This window comes from Lutra lutra, chromosome 14, assembly GCF_902655055.1.
Source record: "Lutra lutra chromosome 14, mLutLut1.2, whole genome shotgun sequence".
Taxonomy (NCBI): domain Eukaryota; kingdom Metazoa; phylum Chordata; class Mammalia; order Carnivora; family Mustelidae; genus Lutra; species Lutra lutra.
Window position 1 is genome coordinate 54,633,142 of NC_062291.1, and position 21,276 is coordinate 54,654,417.

At 36.0% G+C, this 21,276-nt stretch overlaps 1 protein-coding gene across 2 annotated transcripts in view; it reads left to right on the forward strand.

Annotated features, from left to right (window-relative positions):
* The window catches only part of EXOC6 (exocyst complex component 6), a 242,882-nt gene that overhangs the window by 191,970 nt on the left and 29,636 nt on the right, over window positions 1-21,276 (forward strand). For both annotated transcript variants that reach the window (XM_047702238.1, XM_047702239.1), the window contains exon 20: window positions 10,387-10,460. In XM_047702238.1, the coding sequence (XP_047558194.1) occupies window positions 10,387-10,460 (74 nt within the window). The remainder of the gene's footprint in view (window positions 1-10,386; window positions 10,461-21,276) is intronic.

Here is a 21,276-nt window from a genome sequence, read left to right on the forward strand (position 1 = left end):
ATAGACTGGTTGGGAAGAGACAGACATGTAAATAACTATAATAGAACATAATGGTTCTTTTTAAATAACAATTCTTTATATAAGTACATATTACTTGTAGTGGAGAGGGAGAAATTCTTCATTCCATGGGATAGAGAAGATAGACTATAACGGAAGTGAAGTTTAAGCTGGGTCTTAAAGGATAAGTAAGATTTCATCAAAAAGCAGGGAAGGGCATTCTGAGCAGAGGGAATGGCATAGACAAAAGCATTATGGTGAGAGAATGCTAAGGGACTCTTCAAACAGTCTTGTTAGGTGTCTAGACTACAAGATGAATGATGAAAGCATTGCAAGATATGGCTGGAAAAAGATGCCTGAATGCTTGGACTTTATTTAATAAGCAATGGAGAGCCACTGAAGCTTTTTAATCAGGACTATGATATGAAATCTGTCATGGAAAGTTAATTCTGTGTCATGTGGAAACTGAACTGAAATGAGATACTGCAAGTAGGCAAACCTGGTAAGAAACTATGGAACGTTTTTGTGAAGGATAAAAAGAGCTTGACTTTGGACAGTTGTAACGAAGAGGATGGATTGCAGACGTTTTGGAGGAGAAAATACAAAGAATTATTAAGTAAAGGTACAATTTGGTATGATTAAGATGGTTAGAATCACACAGTGAAAGAGAGAGAATGCATCTCATGATTTCGGGATTGGGGGCAGGTGAGAAGGGAGAAGGAGATGGAGGATGGAGAAAGGGGGCAGAGAGAGAGGAGAGATTTAACATCTAGGAGAGATAATTAAATCCAACATAGAATTTGTAATTATGGCAACTTATAGAATGCTGTGTTCACAGCATCCTTGTTGAAAAATGAACAAATTAAGTAATCAGGAAGTCTCTATAATTTACATTTGTCTCTTTTAGAGTTCTGCCTTTGTTGTCAGAAAGTTAAGGCCAACTGATACACCATACTTTAACTCAAAACTATTTAAGATCTTGATACAGATAACAGATCATTTATAAAAATTCTTCACATATTTGATGACTACGTTTAAATAACCCTTTAATTCTTACCTGTTCTGAGCTAAAGAGTTAAAGTTTCTTTAATATATTCTTAGGGGATTGTTTTTTAATACCCTTTTGGTAATTTTTCTTTGGATCGTTTTCTTTTTTAACCCATACTAGATCAAACTTGATAAAATGTCTGAGTTCAGAAATGTAGAACCATACATGAATTTATGTAGAACTTTTTAAAAAAATATTTTATTTTTTAAGTAACCTCTACATGCAGCTCAAACTCAGCTCCGAGATCAAGAAACACACACTCTAGGGGCACTTGGGTGGCTCAGTGGGTTAAAGCCTCTGCCTTCAGCTCAGGTCATGATTCCAGGGTCCTAGGATCGAGCCCCCCATCGGGCTCTGTGCTTGGCAGGGAGCCTGCTTCCTCCTCTCTCTCTGCCTGCCTCTCTGCCTACTTGTGATCTCTGTCAAATAAATAAATAAAATCTTAAAAAAAAAAAAAGAAAGAAAAAGAAACACACACTACTGACTGAACCAGCCAGGTGCACCCTTATGTAAACTTTTAAAAAAATTCTTTCAAATCAGTCTTAAGGTGGTCTGAACATATGTCAGGAAGTTGAGACCATGGTTCCAGTCCTGGCTCTGCCTACATTTTGGGCAAGTGGCTTTGAAACCATTCAACAATTAAGAGGCATATGGTTCCAGTCCTGGCTCTGCCTACATTTTGGGCAAGTGGCTTTGAAACCATTCAACAATTAAGAGGCATCAATTTTTTCTATAAAATATGGGATATGGAATTTCCAAGATGCATCCTAGTTTAAGATTGGGAGGCAATAAAATTTAACGCAAACAAAAGTGGGGCTTTAGAATCATACATTCATTAGTTCCTTCTTATCTACTATATGTTTGGTATTTAAGCAACATAGTGGTAAACAAAACAAAAGTCTTGGGGTTTAAGCCCTGGGGAGACAATCATTAAATAATTGCACTAATAAATATGACCGTAAACTATTAAATTCTGTAAAAGTATAGAATACCATGAGAAAGTATAAGAAGTTAATCTAATTTAGATAAGAAGTTGTATAGATTAAGAATACAAGATAGAGTCTATGCATGATGAAGTGGATACTTTTGATTAACTTGGCCATATAATCACAGTGCTGCTAGAGCTACCTGATTGGAGAAGTCAGGAAGGCACCCATTTGGAATTTCAAAGGTAGCCACCTCTGAAAGCTGCACAGAACCTTTGATCCTATAATAGACTTTGTATAACTTCAAGAGAAAGTGCTTCTTAGTTGGAAGAGCATTTGGCACACTTGGTGTGAAGCAGATGTTCTAAATGTGTATGTGTGCTTTTGTTTTATCCTTATTAAACACCTATTATATATTGGGGCCCAGTATAGGTTCCTTATAAAGGCAAATGCATAGAGGAAAATATCAAAAGGTACTCTTAGGTTTTTATAAAGGTATCTTAGAAATCCTTTACATCACTAACAAAATAGAATATTTCCAAAGCATCAGGCAATCAGAAAGAGTTGAAATACCCCAAAATAGATCTAGAATGTCCTTTTCCATACATTCTGTAAAAATAATCCAAATGAGGTTATCCACTCCTAAGAGTTTAACATCTTAAATCCACAGATATTAGAAAAGCTCCAGGTTGAACTGGTCTCTGTTTCAATGGTAAGTTATTGAGGAATAGGTGAATCTCTAGATATAAAGGCCTTAGTCTTTTTCATTTTGGATAAAGGCTTAGCCTACTTAAAAAAAATACATGAAGCTTTTTATAGATTGTGTGTGTGCACACGAGCATGTGCATGTGTGTTAATGGCTTTGACCTCAGGGCCTCTTATTTTAACCTTGAGAAAAGACCTGTATCTCCAATAAAAGGATTCAGGGGAAGTCATGTGGATATATGCCATAGAACAATATTTCAGTGTCTCATTTTAGAGTACACTGGATACTATTACACTATTTGCCTCCCTGAATTGGTCCTGGCTTTAATGGCACTTATGATATCAGATTGAGCCTACTTTGCCCATATTCCAAGAAAGAGAGATGAGTAGATACGACTTTATATAAATGTGAGGTGATGACTACAGAGGGTCATTTGGTCTTAGAGGCTTGCATCCCATTGCTACCAACCACTTGTAACAATAAAAGTCTGAGAATCAAGAACTTTTAAGACCCCGGACTCCCAGTCATGAGTTCTTCACCACCAGAAAAACCACTAGATGGTGCTCTTAGTCATTCCTTCTAATGACAGAGCTGGTCCACACTGGATACCTTCTTTGCCTAGCCAAAATTTGTGTTGTGAATAGCTACTTTAAATCTTCAGATCTAGCAAGAAATAGAATTATAAAGAACCTCTTCAATATGCAGACTACTGGTATTCATTTTCAATCATTTATTTAGTTACAAAATTATTCCATTTTATATGCCCCTGCCTTGTCATCCACACGCAGTCTTGAGACTAGCCTAGCCTCCTCACGCTTTCTCTCAATCATTTGTCAGTCTTTTGGTCTGTTTGCTCTTAGAACTCTTCCCCTTCCCTCTACCCTGGACAGTTCTAAATATCCTTGTTGATGTTTTCCAAATAATGCACATTCTCTGCCTTATAGTAAAAATAACTGTCTGCCTAGGACAAGATTGTTCAAGGACTTATACCTTCTGCATTTAATTTCAGGGAAGATTATTTTTATGCCAGGATAAATACTTACAGCCTAATGGCTTTTTTTTTTTTTTTAAGATTTATTTATTTTAGAGAGAGAGTACGCCCAAAGCAGCAGAGGGGGAGAGTATCCTGAAACAGGATCCCCACTGAGCAGGAACTCTGGTTCTGGTCTGGATCCCAGAACCTGAGATCATGACCAGAGCCCAAATCAAGTGTCAGATGCTCAGTTGACTGAGGCTTCCCTCACAGCCTGAGTTCTTAGCAGTTTTTGTACCCCCATACCAAACCCTATACATCTATATGTGCTCCAAAGAATGAAATTTTTTTGTTATATATATAAATAACTCATGTTTCTGCCTACAGATATTCTTCATTCTCTTAAAATTTCAGAGATGGCCAATTTGGAAGACATTTTTTGTCATTATAATCACAATTTACATAGCATGTATTATTTTTCACTTTCAGTTTCTTCTAAATTAATTCAGACTTGTCTCCTTCCCAGTTAGGCTGATACAGCAAAGTTTTATTCTGTTGTTATAAATGACCTTCTCAGTAAGATCAGATCTCCATTTCTAGCCTTTCTTTTAGGGTATTTTTAAGCTTTGGGTTATTGATTATTATAAAATTCCATATTCTAGCAGAAAATACGAGGAAATGAGTATGTCATGAAGTCATATTGTTTTCAAAAAAGAAATGGTCAAAAAAAAAAGGATCATTAAGAGAAAAAAAAAGATTTAGAATAACTTTATTTGAAAAATAACAACAACTAACTTCAGGGGCACCTGGCTGGCTCAGTCAGTAGAGCATGCAACTCTTGAACTCTGGGTTGTAAGGTTGAGCCCCATGGTGGCTGTAGAGATTATTTAAAAATAAAATATTTATTTATTTATTTATTTTAAGATTTTATTTATTTATTTGTTAGAGACAGAGAGAGCATGAGCACAGGCAGACAGAGTGGTAGGCAGAGGCAGAGGGAGAAGCAGGCTCCCCACTGAGCAAGGAGCCCGATGTGGGACTCGATCCCAGGACACTGGGATCATGACCTGAGCCGAAGGCAGCCGTTAACCAACTGAGCCACCCAGGCGTCCCTAAAAATAAAATATTTTTTTAAAGAAACTTTAGGAAGCCTAGAAACTACTTTTTCCTCCTGGAAATTATTTTTAAATATCTTATGGGAAGACCAGGATCAATATATGTTTTTTAAAAATATCCTTCATGGCATAGCTAAATGACACAGACACAGATATCCTAACAGGAAAGTAGGCATTATTAAATAAAAATAATAAAAAGATGACCTAAGAGGGGTGCCTGGGTGACTCAGTCAGTTAAGTGTCTGCCTTCGGCTTAGGTCATGATCTCAGGGTTCTGGGAGAAAGCTCAGAGTCAGGCTCCCTGCTCAGCAGAGAATCTGCTTCTCCCTCTCCCTCTGCCCACCCTTCACTGCTCATACTCTCTCTTGCTGTCTCCAATAAATAAAATCTTAAAAAAAAAAAAAAGATGACCTAAGGGAAAAGAACATAGAAACCCCCAACTATGACAAATCATATATAAAATAAGGATCTGGATGAGCCAAGAGGGAATCTGAGGGCATACTTACAGGGATCCCAAAAATTAGTATTCAGTTATTTAAAACTTCAAAGGTTGAAATCTAGCTCCAGAATTATTGGGACCATTAGACAATATTAATAGAAATGAGTTATATGTATTACTATTCATTCGTTCAACACATTTACTGAATATTTCCTATACACCAGACATGGATTATATAAAGATAAAAAGACATGATCTCTACTTCTCACAGCTTCTTGTTTAGTGGAAGAACTCACAATTTAGTTTTAATTGATAAAAACATTAGGGATATTCTCAGCCATCCTCAACTATTTTGAAATAAATGCAATATATATACACAGAATGTTACAGCTTTACAGTGCATTAGCCGTATGTGGCTATTAAATTTAACTTAAAAATTCAGTGCAGATAGAGAACATTTCCATTATTACAGTAAGTTCTTTTGGACAGCTCCATTCATGATCTAATCAGCAAGCTATATTATATAGCAATTACCAGGACTCGATAGCATTCCTTTAGAATTTATCTGATCATTTGTTTATTTCCTTCATTCATTTAAGAAGCTTTAGTTGACTACTCATTATATGTCAGGCATTGTGCTAGGTTATAGGGATGTAGAAATGGAAATATATTCTCTACCCTCAGGAAGTTCATGGTCAGGTGGGAGGACCCAGACAGGTAAACAATTATAAGATAGCAAAATGGGTGATGTAGTTAGTCTGTGCACAGGAAATTGTAGTGAGAACACAGAGGAAGACTAACCCAGCATGCAAGATAATGGAACTCTTCCACTGAAGGTGATGATTGAATGGAAGGATGAGTAAGAGTTATCTGATAGAAAAGAAGAGGAGAAAGGCTGCCCAGTCAGAAAGATCACAGATACTGTGGAAAGAGACTGTGGTGTATGCAAGGAAGTGCAGGTAGTTTGTTATGGAAAGAGTTTAAGGTGCTCCTAGGGAAGCAGTAAGAGATGAGACTAGAGAGATAGACAGAGGGACCTTACTTGTCTTGCTTTATCATGAAGATGATGGGGAACCAGTGAAAGACGTTGAACTATGACGTGGCACAAATTACAGTGATACCTTAGGTAAATCACCCTAGGAGTAGTGGATGTAAAGGTAGCAGGGAGACCAGATAGGAGTGTGTGTTAGCATCCAAACAAGAAATGAGAATAGCTTGAACCAAGGTAGAGACAGATTCAGGCTGAAGATATTTCAGAAGATAGAAACAACAGGATTGGCCGAATTTTAGGTTTAAAGACATAAAGAAAAAAAAATATGAAGCCATTGAAGAAATTGGATAGCATATATTTAGAAATGCCCTCTGTGGCGGATGATTTTCAGATTGGTAAATTGTCTCCTATCCCTAAGAAACATTTGAGAAAAAGCCCCAAGAGCTATGAACTAGAGAATTGCACTTCCATATTGATTAGTTTCTTGTGAGAGATAGGATAAAAGGTGAAAGGTAAATACTAATGCAGATTCTGGATCAATGGATTGAATGCTAGGAGACCTGAATTAGCTATGTGATCCTGGGCAAGTCATTTCACTTTTAATTTTCCTAATTTGTAAAATGAAGGACTAAGGAACTTTCACGCCAAGCCTTAAGGAGCCTGGTGGAGGTATTTCAAAGGGAGTGTCTCTTCCAGCTGCTAAGATTTTATGCTCCATTGTCTGCATGTCCTGTTACTAAAATAAGTTATTGTGATGATCAAAGTAGGTGGTGTGTGAGAAACTGCTTTGTAAACTATAAAGTGGTATATAAATTTGTGGGACTATTATGATTTCGACACTAAACTCTTTGGCTTAATGCCAAATAATGGAGCTTAAACTATAGTGCCTTAAACAGGAACTGAGAGAAAAGAAAACGACAGATTATTTTCAGTGCAGGAAAATTCTGGGAGATAAAGTAGATAATGATTCTAAATGTAATCAAAATTGAAGTTATTTTTTATGCCTGATATATAAAGTAAGTCTCCCTGTGTTAGAAGAAGTATTTCTTTTCTTTTCTTTTCTTTTTAAGATTTTATTTATGTATTTATTTATTTGACACACAGAGAGAGATCACAAGTAGGCAGAGAGGCAGGCAAAGAGAGAGAGGGAAGCAGGCTCCCCACTGAGCAGAGAGCCTGATGCGTGGCTCAGTCCCAGGGCCCTGAGATCATGACCTGGGCTGAAGGCAGAGGCCCAACCCACTGAGCCACCCAGGCACCCTGGAAGTAATTATTTTCTGTTTATGTATATGTATATGTTGAGGTGGTAGAAGCTGAGCCAACATTTACAGTCTTGATTAGAGACCACTAGGGATTCATAGTTAACTGTTGCTTGGGAACAGTAGCCTGAGACTGGGGCCAAGAAAGCCAACATGCTGGGTAATGTTAAGAAAACTACTTTTTAAGTTAAAAAATACCTTTACTTTTAATAGGTAATTGTAGTTTTGCTTAATATTTTTTAATTAAGACCTGTTGGTACTAGAGAAAGACAACTCAGTTATTTGGGACATGGTTAGGGGGTCACCCTAACCCTAACCATGGGACATGATGGGGTCACCACAGTATGAAAGCATGCCACTTTTCATTGTACGAAAAGATAATGATGTAAGTGAATTATACTAAATAATGAAAAGCAGGCTAGATTTGCTCAATAAACTTAGTTTTCTGGAAAAGAGGGCCTGAGAAAAGTGCATGTGGTCATGTATCTCATGACTATAACTGTGTACGTAGTACATAGCAGAGAATCAAGAAGTAAAGGGGAAAAGTACCTCTGACTAACAGAAAGGTTATTCCAACTTGAAAAGCACATATACTCAAAAGCATATATAGAATCCATTCACCTTATTTGTGGGAGAGTCCCTTGCTCAGGCCATATTTGCTCTTATTTTAGACACAATTCTAATAGTCAATTAGCCGACTGACCAACTCAGGACTATTAAAGGCAGGGGCACCTGGGTGGCTCAGTTGTTAAGTGTCTACCTTCAGCTCGGGGCATGATGCTGGGTCCTGGGATTGAGCCCCGCATTGGGCTTCCGGCTCAGCAGGAAGCCTGCTTCTCCCTCTCACACTCCCCTGGCTTGTATTCCCTCTCTCGCTGTGTCTCTCTCTGTCAAATAAATAAATAAATTTTTTTTTAAAAGACTATTAAAAAAAACTATTAAAGGCAGCATATTAATAAGATGAATGAGAGAGCAGAGAGTAAGAATTTATGTTAAAACTGCAAGAGAGAAAGTAGAAAAATTATAAGAGCTGGACATAAGAACTCAAACAGCACAGCATTCTATTTAAAGAGGGACCTTAATAACATGGCAGTCCTCAGAATTTATTGTATGGAATAAAAAGCATTCTTAACAGTAATCCAGAGAATTAAGAAACATTTAAATATTTAGAATACTCAAAAAAAGTTTTTAAAAAAGGAAGTATTATGTCACAGTTTAAAATTCCATCAAAAATGCTTAAGTTTGGGGCACCTGGGTGGCTCAGTGGGTTAAAGCCTCTGCCTTCGGCTCAGGTCATGATCCCAGGGTCCTGGGATCGAGCCCCGCATCGGGCTCTCTGCTCAGCAGGGAGCCTGCTTCCTCCCTCTCTCTGCCTGCCTCTGCCTACTTGTGATCTCTGTGTGTCAAATAAATAAATAAAATCTTAAAAAAATGCTTAAGTTTAAAAAATTAACATTATATTAAAACAACAAAAACTTTGGGTGCCTGGGTGGCTCAGTGGGTTAAGCTTCTGCCTTCGGCTCAGGTCATGATCTCAGGGTCCTGGGAATCGAGTCCCGCATCAGGCTCTCTCTCAGCAGGGAGCCTGCTTCCTCCTCTCTCTCTCTCTGCCTACTTGTGATCTCTCTCTGTCAAATAAATAAATAGAACTTTAAAACAACAACAACAAAAACTTTTGACATCTTCATTTCCTAAAAATGCCAGCTAAATTAAGCTATGCTAGACTTTCATGTATTTAAAATTAAATATATTATTCTAAGCCTTTCTAATCTATATTTCACACATAATGCACTAAACTAAGTTATTTTTGTTATTCTGAGAGCTGTATATATAGGGTGCAAATTTAAATGGCTTTTAAAATACTGGCTTAGATAAGTTTATAAATGGAATATCTGTAATGTTTTGAGGGAAAACATAGAATGCGCTATACGAGCTGTTCTCGTATAGATAGGTCCTTTTTATGACTCGAAAGTCTTTTGTCTTCAAAATAACTCCTATTGGAATCGTCTTCAACTTAACTAAACAAGCTATGTTGCTAGTATTATAAATTTTTAAGTACAAGAAAATCATAGGAAAAAGTCTTTCGAGGGGCACCTGGTGTGGCACAGTTGGTTAAGCCTCTGACTCTTCCTTTCCGCTCAGGTTGTGAGCTCCCGGTTGTGAGATCCATCCCCGAGTACAGCTCTGTGCTTAGCATGGAGTCTGCTTAGAGTTTCTCTCTTCCTCTTCCTCTGCCCCTTCCCCCCTCTCTAAAATAAATAATCTTTAAAAAAAGAAAAGAAAAAAAATCTTTTGAAATATTTTTCAACCTTGTCTTAAATATTTCTTTAGTTTTTAAAGAGGTGAGATTCCTTTATGGGAAAAAAAAAAATTACTAGAAGACATGAACAGACATTCCTGCATCATCCTCATACTTAGAACACTTTACCCGTTGTCTGCATGTAAAGCTGACTTTTTATGTGTCTGGCCATTATTGCTTTTAGCTAGAGGTAGGATTTTTATAAGCATGTTCTGTAACAAAGGAGAAATTTTGGAATATGTTGACAGCCATGGAATTGGTACAGTTTCAAAATGCTTCTATAATCATTCACCTAAGGCTAAATAGAGTCAGAAAACTTTTCTTGATTGAAGTATATTACTACTCTTGAACTTTATGTGGGATAACCATTCTAAATTTATTGTAATTAAGGATTACAGTGATTAAATGGTAGATTAGAAGTTTAAAATTATTAAAATACTTGTGGTAATGGGTGTGGAGAACATTCTCAGTAGTGAAAATTGAAGGCCATAAATAGTCTTCATTTGAAATGGTTACATGTAAATATTACATTTGTAATGAGTAGAAATTAATTTAGTGGTTAAATCCTTGTATATTTTACAATCTTGTTTTTATTCTTGTGGTGTTGTTTTATTTTTGTTTTTTTTTAAATAGTGTTTGCCAGCTCTGAGCCTGTACCAGGATTCCAGGGGGATACCCTGCAGCTAGCATTCATTGACCTCAGACAAGTAAGATATAATAATGTAGATCTCATTTTTTTTGCTTTCTACCGTTGCCTTTTTTTTTTTTTTTTTAATGCTACGGGAATGCTTGTTCACCTTGAAACAATCTTTCTTTGTAGAAGTACTTCTTTTATAACTATGTGTTTGGCCCTTCTCTCTGAACTGGTATATCTATTTGGTGTTTCAACCTCATGGAACACTTTTATTGGTGAATATTTAACTTATTCATTACCTGCTAAGCTCATGCCTAAATAACTTCATACTTTGGTTTAATGACACTTGAAGTTTGAGTTATTTCTTAATGATTTCATGGTCCTATTATGAAAATTGGTGGTATAAATAGTGTCAGGACCCAAGTTAAATATAAATTATTACAACATAGAAAAGAGCCTCTTGCTTAAAACTGTGGTAAAGAATGCTTTTTTCAGTAAATTTTCTGGGGGCTCTTGGGTGGCTCAGTTGGGTGGAGGTCTGCCTTCAGATCAGATCAAGATTGAGCCCCACATTGGGCTCCTTGCTCAGAAGGGAGCTTGCTTCTCCCTCTCCCTCTGTCTGCCATTCTCCCTGCTTGTGTGCTTGTGTACTCTCTCTCTCTCTGTCAAATAAATACATAAAATCTTTAAAAATTTTCTGAATGCCTCCACAAAAAAGGACAAAATTACTTTTTAAAAAAAATTATTTTTTTTTTAAGATTTTATTTATTTATTTGACAGAGACAGTGAGAGAGGGAACACAAGCAAGGGGAGTGGGAGAGGGAGAAGCATGCTCTCCACTGAGCTTAGGGAGCCCGATGCAGGGCTCCATCCCAGGACCCTGGGATCATGACCTGAGCCAAAGGCAGATGCTAAACCTACTGAGCCACCCATGTGCCCCAAAACTACTTTTAGAAAGGTAATTATAAATTTATATAATTCTTTTCTGGTCATGTAACTCTAAGTAGAGTAACAAATAGGATAATTTTTAAATCTTTTTTTATCATTTTACTAGTCTTTGAAAAACTTCCTACCCTTTTTCCATCTCCCCCATATTTTTTTCTTATTCATTTTCTGCCTCTTTCTTCCTCCTCCTTTTTCTTTCTTAATTCTAGGATTAAGGAGCTTAATAGAGCTGGGAGGCACAAGGGTATGGAGGAGGGGAAGATCCAAGATAGAGGGCTCAGGGGTTTAGACTTGACAGCAAGATGGCTGCTGCCCTTGGCAAGAAGAACCAAATGGAGATGGAATTAGAACAAAGCCATTGTGGGAGTACCTGGCTGATTGATTCTGTGGAACATTTGACTCTTGATTTCCAGGTTGTGAGTTCAAGTCCCAGGTTGGGTGTGTAGAGATTACTTAAAAATAAAATCTTAAAACAACAGTAGCAACAACAAAGCCATTGTGATATCAGTCTGTTAATGGTCCCATCCCCTTTGGGGATGGAGATGACTGAAGATGGGTCTTCACCATTGATGTAAATAAATAGACCACCACAGTGATGTTTTTGGCAGGCGCAATTTGAGTAATGAAGGAGTTCTGATTTTAGTAAGTGTTTGAGAATACAGCCGTTTTTGCTTTAATTCCAAACCAGTGTTCTATAAATATTTATGAGCTACTATGTACTGATTATTTAGAGAGGGCTGATATAGTTGAAATAGATACAAAAGTAATGTAAAAGGGAGTTTTGTTCTTGGGGAGCTTAAAACTCTTCTAAAGAAACAAAACCCCCATGAACTCTGCAGGAATACTTACAGGACAGTGAATCATGTGGATATAAATGGTATATCTTTAAGTCAGGTTTAGAAGGAAACCAAAAAAGTAGTCCTACTTCCCAGTTTTTTATCTGTAAAGCACTGAACATATAAGATATATTAATATTTATTTCTGTTTGAAATCAGTGCTCATGTATTATGCCAAACCAGAAACAATGTTATGGATGACCTAGATCTGAGAATGATTACCATAAGTTGGAGAAGATAGTAGAAAATTAAGAAGGTGGACTCTGAACTTTTATTCTAGTTTACCCGAAGATATTCTTTCTATAGAAGGTAGATCTATTTGCTTTAGGATTTCTCTCTGTTGCAATCTTACTGCCCTGAAAAAGATTATCTAATACAGCAAATGGAGTCCGTTAGCAGATCGGAAATAAGCTTAGTCGTATGTGCATTTCTCAGTTGGGTTATAGCCACTGACTGGGGTAGGTTTCCCTGTTACAAGAACATGAGAATGTTCTCTAAGCCAAAGTGTATGTAATTTGAGGGTATCTCCTATTATATATAAATAATCTCTTCACAGAAAACCTGAAATTTATTATGTTTTATATGAATTGTGTGAATTTGTATGGTACTAAATAGTTTGTGATCACATTGTAGGATTGTGAATAGGACCACATTTGAAACTGTGGGTAAAGATTCCGTTCTTTGATTTGTTCATTTAAATAGGTGGTTGGTTCAATGCAGATTAAAACTGATCCCAAGTACTTTCTTCCTCTAAAGACAATCATCATTTGACACCAAAAAATGCCTCTTTACAAGCATAAGTAAAGCATTTCCTCACTAGGAACTGTTATTAAGGCACACCAACAAATATTAATAAATATCTCAAGTCTTTTTGGTTGAATTTACTTTTCAGTATGTTCTCTTACAGGCATTAAGTCTTGGTTGGCTTTTCCTCATCGGCATAATTTTTTAAAGAAACTTTTAAGTGAATACAAAAAAATCTATTAGAAACATTTAGAATTCTGAAATCTATTCTGACACTTGTAGAACTTTTAAAGATTTATGTAGAAATACCTATTTAATAAAAAACACAGTTTTAAAGTATGGCATTTAGTATTCAGTACAAGTTACTAGTGGATAAATTTTAATGAGCTAATTTTTAATATATTAATTATTCTAGTTTGAAAAAGAGGCTTAAAATAATTTTTCCTAAATATTATTAAAATTTAATCATACTCTATTTTTGTACACTTGGCATTCTGAAACAAGAAGATGCAACTAATTCTTGTCTTTAGCTGCTGGACCACTGAGACATACTCGAATTTTATGATTTTAGAGGCTTGGATTTAATAACTTGACAAAGATAATTATTTTTCACATACATTTGTTTCTCAAATTAATTTATAAATAGTTAAGTGGTGAAATACCAAGTATGAGAATTGACTGAAAATAAAATTAGTCTTTAAAGTCTCATATGTGGCAATAGAAGTTTTTTGTATCAGATGTCAGTGTTATTTAAATAAAGATGCCTTTCAAGTTTCAGTAGTGTTTTAATGTTCCTGACTTCATAAAGACCTTTCATAGAATATTATTTTAATATTTTTATATCAAGTACTGTATCACCAAACATAAAGAGAGTGCTAACACTTTTATTTACATTTCAGTTGGGTTTCTGCACTTTTCCTTCTTTTTTTTCTAGTCTGTGATCCATTTCTGTCTTAATAGGGTGGCTGACAGTTCTTTTCAAGTATACTTAGAAAGGCAAAAGAGCCCTTTTCATAGTACTTATAAGGGGTCATGCTTCTGTTTTTTAGTTTGAATTTGATACTGCTTCATGAATTGCTGGGTATGAAAGATTAGGAAGTAGGTCCAGTGGTCAAATTTTACCTGCCCACCCGGACTTTGCCCTGAGGTCAAACTCCTGATATTTGCTGTTCTGAATAGAGGAGTTGATGACAAGTATGAGCTGATACAAGAGGAAAGTTAGAACCATATCAAAGCTGAAGGCAAGAGAACTGGGATTCAATGAGAGACTGTAGCTAAAAGATGGATCATCAGAATTGCCCTCTTTTAAAGAAAAGGAAATAGCTGACCTGTGAGTGAAAAAGACTTTATCATCCTGCCAATCACATGCTTGCTAATGGAAGCCAGTTATCTCAACAACTTTATAAGGTCTACTACCCCGTAGACAATGCAGAGGACTAGTGGTGCTGCTACTGCCTTATATGAATATACTGTCTCAATTTTAAGTGTGCTGTTTTAAGATGATTTGTATGTGTAAACTTTTTTTTATAAGTATACCCTATCACCCTCTTACCCCTAGTTCTGAAATTAATTCCCTGAAAGAAGGACTGTGTTATACTTATATGTGTCTATTTTCTTTTACAAAGACTATTTTGTTAAATGTAATCTTTCAAATGGATTTCAGATGAATAGGTAAAATTCTTTTGACAAGTTATGAAAACCATAAATATTTCAAACTTTTAATTATAATACTCTTTATACAGTATACAGAATTGAGTGATAATTTTTTATAACTCATTTTTTTAAAGTAAGCTTACACCCAACATGGGGCTTGAACTCATGACCCCAAGATCAGGAGTCACATGCTAGCCTGGTGCCCCTAGAACTCATTCTTTTTTTTTTTTTTTTTTTTTTGAGATTTTGCTTATTTATTAGAGAGAACACAGGTCGAGGGAGGGAGAGGGGGAAGCAGGCACCCCGCTGAGCAGGGAGCCTGATATGGGGCTTAATCCCAGGACCCCTGGATCATGACCTGAGCTGAAGACAGATACTTAACCACCTGAGCCACGCAGGCACCCATATAACTCATTCTTAATACACCAAAATATTTCACTAAATATCACTAGAAAATGAGATGTCCCATATAACCAAATTTTAGTTTTTGTATAACTGAAGATTAGTTTTAATCACCAAAATTTTTAAGATAAAGCCAATTTTATGGGAACCTCAAAATATATATCTCACCTTTATAGCTTCTTACTGAACATAATTCTCACAGTAGGTTGAACATCCATAGCTTACTAATCCTAATACTAAAGCCTCTTTACCTCATTCTGTTTCACTTTGTGATAAGTTAGACTGGTAAGATATATCATTGCTACATTTGACAATGCCTTGATAATCTTTTGGCAATATGAAGAAGTTTAGGTAGATTGGATCATAATGCAGTTAGGTGGATTTGAGGCTAATAAAACAGTCTCTTGGGGCACCTGGCTGGCTCAGTTGGTAGAGTATGTAAATCTTGATATCAGGGTCATGAGTTCAAGCCCCACATTTGGCAAGGAGCCTACTTTTAAAAAGAGAATAAAAAATCATTTGCCCACAGAAGTTGGCTATTGTATCATCACCCCAGAGCAGTGTTTCTCAAAGCGTCTTTCCAGGAACAATCATTTCTCAAGATGAGAAAAGATTTCTTTAAAGTTTTTTCTAAGTCAGACAGGTTTGGGAAGCACTTTATACTCTAATTCCCTCTTAGAGACTTAAACCATGTACGTTAGAATTGCAAGGACTGAGAAATTCTTTGGTAATCTAGCATTTCCCAAACTCATCACAGATGTGATGATCCCTCACTCATTCTGGGATGTATTACATGAAACATACTTTGGGAAATGCTTCAAGACTCTGGCATCACCTTCTAGATGTCTATCTTATATAGTCTGGAATCAGCATACTTTTAAAATAATGACTTGGATAATAAATACCTAGAAGAAATGTGAATTATATGTATAGATGACAAAGCTAAGAGAATTGCCTATAGAATCAACATGCTGTTAGTGATAAGTGAAAGCCAACAAAGTTAGGCTTAGCAAGGAAAATACTAAATGTTATATATTTTTTTTAAACTTTTTTTGTGAGTAATTTCTATACCCAACATGGGGCTCAAACTCAGGAGTTACATGCTCTTCCAACTGAGCCTTTCAGGCACCCCCTGTATTTAATATTTTTTAATTTAATTTAAAAAAATGCAAGATGTAGGAAATCTGACTTACAATATGAAAAAGATCTGGTAGTTTTAGTTAACCTCCAAATAAACCAACAATTTGCTGGGAATTCTTAGACTGCATTTGTGTAAGGGTGATATTTGGGCTAGACACTATGTTTTGGGGCTGTTAAGACTGTGCCTTGAGTATTACATGGTGATTTAGACACAATTACAGAGCACAGAATTCCAATTCTAGTGATGGATCAGATACCTTGTCATAGGAGAAGAGCCTTTTAAAAACCTGGGAATAGGGATGCCTGGGTGGCTCAGGGTCCTGGGATTGAGCCCCACATCGGGCTCTCTGCTCAGCAGGGAGACTGCTTGCCCCTCTCTCTCTGCCTGCCTCTCTGCCTGATTGTGATCTCTCTCTGTCAAATAAATAAATAAAATCTTAAAAAAAAAAAAAAAAGAAACCCTGGGAATATATAGTCTGAAGCCTTAGAGGAAAATGAAATATGTGGTTCCTATTAGCCTAGATTTGAGTCAGGTATACTATTTTTTTTCTTCCTGTTACAATCCTGTGCCATGAAAATGACCTCATAATATTCCTTTCCTCATCTAGGATTAGATCTTATTCTTTCTTTCTTTCTTACTTCCTTTCTTTCTTTCCTTCTTTCCTTCCTTTTTTTTTTTTTTTTAAGTAGGCTTTATGCCCACGTGGGGCTTAAACTCATGACCCTGACATCAAGAGTCACATGTTCTACCGACTGAGCCAGCCAGGTGCCCCAGATCTTGTTTTCAAGTATTTGATTTTGGGCAAACTAGGGGAAAGAGGAATGATCATTCTTTTGAACTATGTGTAGAGAATTTGAATTGTGCAAAATATATTTGGATCTTATAGCACTTTTCAAATAGGTGCTTTGTTGAAGTATAACATACATTCAGGCAATTCTTAGCTGTACTGTTGCTGGTTTTCATAGCATGAATTCATCTCTATAATACCCAAATCAAGAAAGAAAACTTGACCAGTAAGTACCTCAAAAGAGATCCTGCCCCTTACTGTTCTTTCAGCCATTACCCTTCTCCCTCTCAAAGGATAACCACTGTCACAACCTCTAATACCACAGATAAATTCAGCCAGATTTTAAACTTTGTATACATGAAATCATGTGGTATTTTTTTTTTTAAGATTTTACTTATTTATTTGACAGAGAGGAAGAGCGAGAGAGGGAACACAAGCAGGGGGAGTGGGAGAGGCAGAAGCAGGGTTCCTGCTGATCAGGGAGCCCGATGGGGGCCTCGATCCCAGGATGCTGTGATCATGACCTGAGCCAAAGGCAGATGCTTAATGACTGAGCCATTCAGGTGCCCCATGTTGTATTAATTTTTATGAAGAAGGTTCTACCTTCTTTAGCTCAATATGTTTGTGAAATTTATCCATGTTGTTACATGTAGTTGTGGTTCCTTCATTCCCTTTGCTGTATAGTCTGCATTATACAAATATACCATATTTTATGCATTCTACTATTGATAAGACATATGAGTTGATTCCAATTTTACTGTTAGAAATTGTGCTAACATGAACATTTGTTTGCGTGTCTTTTGGTGAACATATGCACACATTTCTGTTAAGGTGTCTACCTAGGAGTAGAATTCCTAAGTCAGGGGGTATGCATATGATCAGTTATAATAGATACTGTGAAGCAGTTTTCCACAACAAGAGTACAAGTTTATACTTCAGCCAGCCATGTAGAAGAATTCTTGTTGCTCTACATCCTTGTCATCTCTTGGTATTATCTGTCTCTTCCTTTTTAGCCCTCCCAGTGGGTATACAGTAGTTTTATATTGTGGTTTTAATCTGCACTTTTTTATTTGACTTAAAAATTGAATCCCTGGGGCATCTGGGTGGCTCAGTGGGTTAGGCCTCTGCCTTCAGCTCGGGTCATGGTCCCAGGGTCCTGGGATTGAGCCCTGCATCGGGCTCTCTGCTTGGAGGGGAGGCTGCTTCCCCCTCTCTCTCTATGCCTGCTCTCTACCTAATTGTGATCTCCGTCTGTCAAATAAATAAATAAAATTTTTTAAAAAATTGAATCCCTTTTCATATGTTATTGTCCATTTGAATATCCTCTTTTGTGAATAACCTGTGCAGGGTTTTTGTGGGTTTTTTTTGTTTGTTTGTTTGTTTTACCATTTTTTCTATTGTCTACTTCTTACTGATTTGTAGAGGTTCTTTGTATGCTCTGAATGTGAATCCACTGTCAAATATATGTATTGCAAATATCTTCTCCTGCTCTGCGGCTTGTCTGTTTACTCTTAGTTTTGTCATTTGATGAATAGAAGCTCATGCTTCTAATGAAATCCGCCTTATCCCTTTATGGTTAGTTCTTGTTAATATCCTGTTTAAGAAGTCTTTGCCCGTTCCTGAAATTATAAAGATATTTTTCTATGTTTTCTCCTAAAAGTTTTACTGTTTTAACATTCATATTTAGGTTTAGAGTCCATCTGGAATTGATTTTTGTGCATGGTGTGGAGTGGAGGTTCAAGATTCATTTTGTTCCGTATGGTTATCTAACTGACCCAGCACCAATTTTTGAAATTGCATTTTAATGTAAAGTAATGTAATTATAAAGCACAGTACTGTGAGACATAAATGATACATGCTTCTAATATACAAGTAAAGTGGTTTCTGTTGCCTTCCAGTTAGCTGTATGCTTATATTTCATGGTTCATAACATTCCTCATTAGCAAATTAGTTGTAAGTTTGAGGTTTAGTTTTAACCACATCAAAGGTATTTTTAAAAACAAAACAATTCTAGAATAAGTATTCATAACAGTATGGGCAATATAAGAGAAAAAGGCTGAATTACGAACCCATGAGGACAAGAATCATGCCCTTTTTGTTCACTCCTGTACTATGGTATTTGCCATCGCTTTCTGCTATTCTTAGTATACAGTGAACAATTAACAAGTGTTGAGTAAGTGAATACAAATTTTTTTTAGCTATACTCAAAGGCATTTTTTTTGAGTACAGAAACACCTTTCTTAGGAATCGAGATATTCTATGTAAATTCACATTCTATATAAACAAATATCTTTTAAAAGCAATAAATTTTATTTTTCTATTTCAATTTTTTGATGAGTATTTCTAAAAATGCATGACACATCAGTGCTTTCTCAAGTGAAAATATAACAAACATTTCTTGATTTATCTCAGCCATCATTAGGAATACTCAAATTAAAAAAAAAGGAATACTCAAATAGTAATATAGGTTATTTCTAAGAAATATCGTTATTGCTCCAAAACCAACTGTTTATTCTTTTATGGGTAAAGAAATATTCTGGACAGGATAATTGCAGGAATTTAGACAACGGCAATATACACTTAATTAAGTGATTGGCAATGACCAAATATAAAACAGAATTAAATAAAGGAGCTTTAAATAAATATTGTTAGGAACAGTGAGTCATGAAGAAAGTAGATGATAGTCAAATAAACTGAGGAAATCCTACATATTTTGTCCCTCTCCTGTAAGTTCAAAATTTCATTAGCACATTAAAGGCTTTGAGAAGTCTTAGAGTAAAGGTGTATTCCCTTCCTCCCCCAAACCTGTTTGAGTACTGAAGAATTTTCAGAAATGAAAATCCCTTACTGTCTTGCAAAACAATGTTCTACCGCACACAGTTTAACACTGAATTACCTGGACCACTGTTGCATTACTTTAATCTATAGATTCCTAGAACTATCTGGTTAAAACAGAGGGCTGTGGTAAAAAAATAGAGAAGTCTTTCAGTAGATAGATGAAATTTACATATTAAAATGTAAATGATTCAAAAATGGAAAGTAGTAAGTTTTCAACAATAATTTGTTGAACTTTTAAAAAAAAATTTGGAGGATTTTATGAAGGGTGATAATTACCAAAGGATTAATGCTGCTTAGATGTAGCAAACCAGTTAGTCAGTCATAGAAAATAACTTGTTTTTAAGAAGCATGAAGCAATAACACAAGATGGCTTGTGAAGAATGAAAAGATTTAAGTGGAAATTAAATACCAGCTCATGTGGAGTTCAAATTCTAACAGTTGTCAGATTCCATAGTGAATCATCAAGACTATTGTTACTGAGCCATAGTATACATACTTGGATGAAAATAAAAGATATATTTGCTGCTTTTTTTTTCTTTAATACACTATAAGTGAGATGGGAAAATTTGGAGAGATCTTTTGATAAAATGATATTTTGATAAAATGATCAAACTCTATATTTTGTTGTAAAGAATGTCTCTTAGTAGTAAAAAGGAAATATAATTGAAGTGACCTTTTTTCAGGTTAATTGCACCTTTCCTTAAGATAGAAAATCTTGGGTGGCTCTGTGGGTTAAAACCTCTGCCTTCAGCTCAGGTCATGATCCCAGGGTCCTGGGATCGAGCCCCACATCGGGCTCTCTGCTCAGCAGGGAGCCTGCTTCCCTTCCAATCTCTCTGCCTGCCTCTCTGCCTACTTGTGATCTCTGTCTGTCAAATAAATAAAATCTTAAAAAAAAAAAAAGAAAATCTAACAATTGCCATAATAAGAACACTAAAACAAAGCCAAAATGCCACAAAGAAAATACTATTACTATTTAGTGATACTAAAAATATGATGAAAAAAGTTCTAAGTCCTTTAGAACTTACAGAAATTTTTTGCCCAGATGGTTTATTTTACACATTAACTTAGCTGTAAGCACCTATAGTTACAAAAAGGGTAGGGGACAAAATCCACTTTGTTCAACTGGTCTTTTTTGCCTGACACGAAGCTCTCCCTGGCAGGCAAGGGAGGGGTTTTACGACTAAAAATATTCTTTACCTTCTATTGCTTCTTTGATCTGACATAATTTAAAGAATACGTTTTTGGGGATCCTGGGTAGCTCAGTTAGTTAAGCAGCTGACTCTTGATTTTTGCTCAGGTCATGATCTTGGGGTCCTGGGATCAAGCACTGTGTCAGGCTCCACGCTCAGCAGGAAGTCAGCTTTAGGATTCTTCCTCTCCCTCTGTCCCTCCCCTACTTGTGCATGCTCTCTCTCTCTAAAATGAACAAATAAATCATTTTAAATGATGCCTTCTTTCTAAAATAATATAATAATAATAATAAAGAATACATTTTTAGAAGTCATTTTGTAACCTTACACATGTATCTTTTTATTAATGG